The sequence below is a fragment of the Enhydra lutris genome, unplaced genomic scaffold (genome assembly GCF_002288905.1).
Source record: "Enhydra lutris kenyoni isolate GAN:26980312 unplaced genomic scaffold, ASM228890v2 scaffoldscaffold45, whole genome shotgun sequence".
In the NCBI taxonomy this organism is placed as follows: Eukaryota; Metazoa; Chordata; class Mammalia; order Carnivora; family Mustelidae; genus Enhydra; species Enhydra lutris.
In genome coordinates, this window is record NW_019154129.1 from 13,213,040 (window position 1) to 13,217,066 (window position 4,027).

General features: G+C 54.0%; 1 protein-coding gene across 1 annotated transcript; it reads left to right on the forward strand.

Moving 5' to 3' along the window:
- The first annotated feature begins 279 nt into the window (after window positions 1–279).
- Window positions 280–3,441, forward strand: LOC111156164 (zinc finger and SCAN domain-containing protein 32-like). The gene is made up of 2 exons (XM_022516867.1): window positions 280–317; window positions 2,148–3,441. The coding sequence occupies exons 1-2, from the start codon at window positions 285–287 to the stop codon at window positions 2,709–2,711; spliced, it is 597 nt and encodes a 198-aa protein (XP_022372575.1). The 5' UTR covers window positions 280–284; the 3' UTR covers window positions 2,712–3,441.
- The last annotated feature ends 586 nt before the right edge of the window (window positions 3,442–4,027 follow it).

The following is a 4,027-nucleotide window of genomic DNA, read 5'->3' on the forward strand; positions in this document are numbered from 1 at the left end:
TCTCCGGGAGCAGGGCATTCTGCGGGCCCCAGAGCCGTCCCGTGCCAAGTTCAACAGCCTGCGGTCGAGGTGCCGCGAGGTGGGGGCGGGCCGTGTGCCGGAGCCTTGTGTCCTTCATGACGCAGTGGATCCCCGGTCAAGCTCCTGGGCCTCTGCACCCAAGGTGGCGAGCCGTGCTGTTCCCGGCCACGAGGGAAGGGCTGCGGAGTCCGGAGAGCTGAGTCGGCAGAACAGGAAGCCCACAGCGATCGGAGAAGGGGCCTGGGCGGACGGCGCGGCCGGGGATGAAGGGCACTTCCAGGAAACTGGCCGGGAAGGTAGGAGACGGGACCTGCTGGTCTTGTTCCCCACAGAGTGGGTAGGACTCTTGGCTCTGACAGCCAGGGGACAGGGAAGTCCCCCCAGAGGCTGTTACCCCGCCATCAAGAGGGCGCTGCCTCCGTCGCTGCGAGCCCACAGCCCCGACGGACGGCCCGGTACAGGCCAGAGAGGCTGGCGCTCAGCGTTGCAGCTTCTCCCTGTGCCCTCCGCAGCCCAGGTCCACCTCCGCCGGCCTCTCTCATGGAGCACATGGCATTGCAGCTCCCGTCCTCAGCTCTCTCAGACTGCTGTGGGCCTCCAGCCTGGACTCTCCTTCCCTCCTGCTCCAGCAATGCCCTCCTGTCCTGACCCCGGTGTGTGCTGGCTGCGTCCCCGCAGCACCCTTTCCCCTCATTTCCGCTCAGGGCAGCCTGTTGCTACTCAGCTGCCGGTGGCGAGGCCATCGAGAGTGGAGGTAAGACCTGGGGACACACTGGCAGAAACAGAGCTGGCCTCTCGGCCTCAGATGGGTCACTGTGTCTGAACATCCAAAAAGAGACAGCATAGGGGCACCAAGGTGGTTCAGTTAGTTAAGCGTGTGCCTTGGCTCCCGTCGTGATCCTGGGGTCCTGGGATCAAGCCCCGCATCAGGATCCCTGCTCAACGGGGAGCCTGCTTCTCCCTCTCCCTCTGCTTGCTGCTCTGCCTACTTGTGCACGCACACTGTCTCTGTGTCAAACACATAAATAAAATCTATTAAAAAGAGGGGTAGTATAAGACAGTAGTGGCATTAGGGGTGATTTTCCTGTGAGACCAGGGTTAGGAGTTTATAAATACTAAAACCAGAGAATGAAACTAGGCTGGTACTTAACAAAAGGCTGAATCCCGGGAGAAATTCCATTTAGAGGGTGTTTGGGTGGCTCATCTGGTTGAGCATCTGCCTTTAGCTCAGGTCATGCTCCCAGGGTCCTGGGATTGAGCCCCCATGTCGAGCTCCCTGCTCAGTGGGGAAGCAGTTTGTCCCACTCCCTCGCCGGTGTACATAACTTGCCTTCTCACTCTCATAAATAAATAAGATCTTAAAAAAAAAAAAAAAAAAAAGACAGCATAGGAGAACGGTATGTGGGATTCCAGGTTTTTTTCCCCATGACCACAGGGTTTGGACCTTGAACATAGTAAAACTGGAAAATGAACTTAGGGTATTACTTACCATAAGGCTGAATCCCGTGAAGAATTCCATTTACGGGGGCGCCTGGGTGGCTCAGTGGGTTAAAGCCTCTGCCTTCGGCTCAGGTCATGATCTCAGGGTCCTGGGATCGAGCCCCGCATCGGGCTTTCTGCTTAGCGGGGAGCCTGCTTCCCTCTCTCTCTCTCTGTGCCTGCCTCTCTGCCTACTTGTGATCTGTCAAATAAATAAATAAAATTAAAAAAAAAAAAAAAGAATTCTATTTACGTATTTGTCCCTTATGGTGCTGTAACTGCAACTTTCCTCATTGTCCTGTTCTTTCTCCACAGCCCCATGTCTTTCTGTTCCCTCAGGTCTTGAGATTAAAAAAAAAAAAAAAAAAAAAAACAAAACAAAAAAAGAGAATCAAAAAATGGATGATTCGGGGCAAGCAGAAGTGAGGAAGGCCCTATGGAGAGAGTCTAGGGAAAACCCTGAGCCCAGGAGAGACCAGAAGGGTGAGCCTGAGCCAGGAGGGCAACGTTGGATGTTCTCCAGGGGAGCGGGCGGGAGTCCCCCGTTCCAGGACAGGAGGCAGCAGACACCCAGGGCCGGGGAGAAGGCCTATGCGCGTCTCCTGAGTGGGGGAGACAACTCTCAGGGCTCTCCCTGTCGCCCCCAGCCAGTCCCTGAACTGGAAAAAACTTCTAAGTGCCAGCAGTGTGGGAGAAGCTTTAGCCGAGGTTCCTACCTCATTCGGCACCAGAGTCTCCACACAGGAGAGAAGCCTCACGAGTGCAGCGAATGTGGGAAAGGCTTCAGCGAGGGCTCCAAGCTCACTGCACACCTAAGGATGCACACGGGAGAGAGACCCTATGGCTGTGGGGAATGTGGGAAAAGCTTCAACCAGAGCTCTAGCCTCCTTGCCCACCAGAGGACCCACACCGGGGAGAAGCCTCATCAGTGCACCGTCTGTGGGAAGAGATATTCAACAACAGCTCCCAGTTCAGTGCTCACTGGTGAGTCCACAGCGGGCGAGCCCCCAGCCCTGTGTGCATGTGGGAAAAGCTTCAACAACAGCTCCCGCGTCCGTGCCCACCAGAAGACGCACACTGGGGAGAAGCCCTACAACTGCTCTCGGTGTGAGAAAGGCGTCCCCAAGAACCCTGTCCTTGCCCACCATCGGGGAGCACACAGAGAAGACACACGCACACCCCAAAAAGGGACACATGTTATGAGCATATAGGAAAGCCAACAGATCAGTCCCCTAGTGTGAGTCTCTCCCGAAGCATCTATCGGCTTGTGGAGGCTTCTGTGATCGAAGTCTGTGGCTCAGCAGGAGACTTACAAGCGGATTTCAGGAACCACAGCAGGGAAAGGAATCTGCGTATGTGTGCTGAGGTCTCTTTCTAGGCCTGCCTGTGACCCACAATCCTGTGTCACCGTGGACTTCCACACAGGATCCACAGTCCTGCCAGGAAACAAGGGTAACCTTGTCCTGGAGAGAGAATGGGTGGCTAGAGGCCTGGGAACGGTTTCTGGGGCAGTCAGAGAAGACCTTTTCCCTGCTCATGGGAAGCACATCTGGAACTGAGCAGCCTCGATGAATCCTAAACCAATAATGAGCTCTGGGCACCTGCTCTCTGCCATGTCCACCTCCGAGTAGGTCACTGCTCTGTCCGCCAGTCACCCAGAGAAGAGAGTAAAGCAGGAGAGACAGCTTAAGCCACAGGGTACCACTACTCTAAGTGACTTAATCTCAGAGCAGGTGTGCCATCGGGGTTCCTTTCTAAGATTTCTCCTCTATATCACGCCCACCCAGGTTCCTGGTTTCTTGTGTTACATTTAATAGTTTCTACAGGTTTATAAGCATTACTATTTCTAATGAAAATAAAGGTGTTTCTCCCTTCAGTCTCTGGGCCTGTTGTGCTCATTTTCTCCATTAGAAACTTTATCCTTGGGGCCACTGGGTGGCTCAGTCAGTTAAGGGTCTGCCCTTTGGCTCAGATCATTATCCCAGGGTCCCAGGATCAAGCCCTGTGTAGGGCTCCCTGCTCAGTGGGGAGTGTGCTTCTCCCTCTACCTCTGCCCCCCACTCCTGCAAATGTGCTGTCTTTCTCTCTCCCTAAAATAAAGAAAATCTTCTAAAAACCAAAAAACTTTATCCTTGTGCAGAGGCCCACAGGTTCCTGAACGGCCTCAAGAGCCTGTGTCGGCACAGGAGGACATACAGGGGAGCAGCGGAATTGGGTCATTGGTGGGCTGCATGCTCACGGCGGGGGGACATCACAGGTGTAAGGAAACGGGTGCAGGAGGAAGGACCTGCATTGTGGAGTACTAAGAAACAACCTATAACCTATTTTTCTTAAGAGATATTTAACCTGTGAAATTTCCACGGATTAAACGTGGTCGGAGATGGGCACGTCGCCTGGTTCCTGGCCTGCGCACACAGGCTGTTCGTACTTTCTCTAATGACAGTGAAAGCGAGTGTCACGGTGGCTGCTTCAGTCTTTTTGAGGAATTAAGCAAGAACAATTTTTTCCCTCAAAACAATAAAGAAAA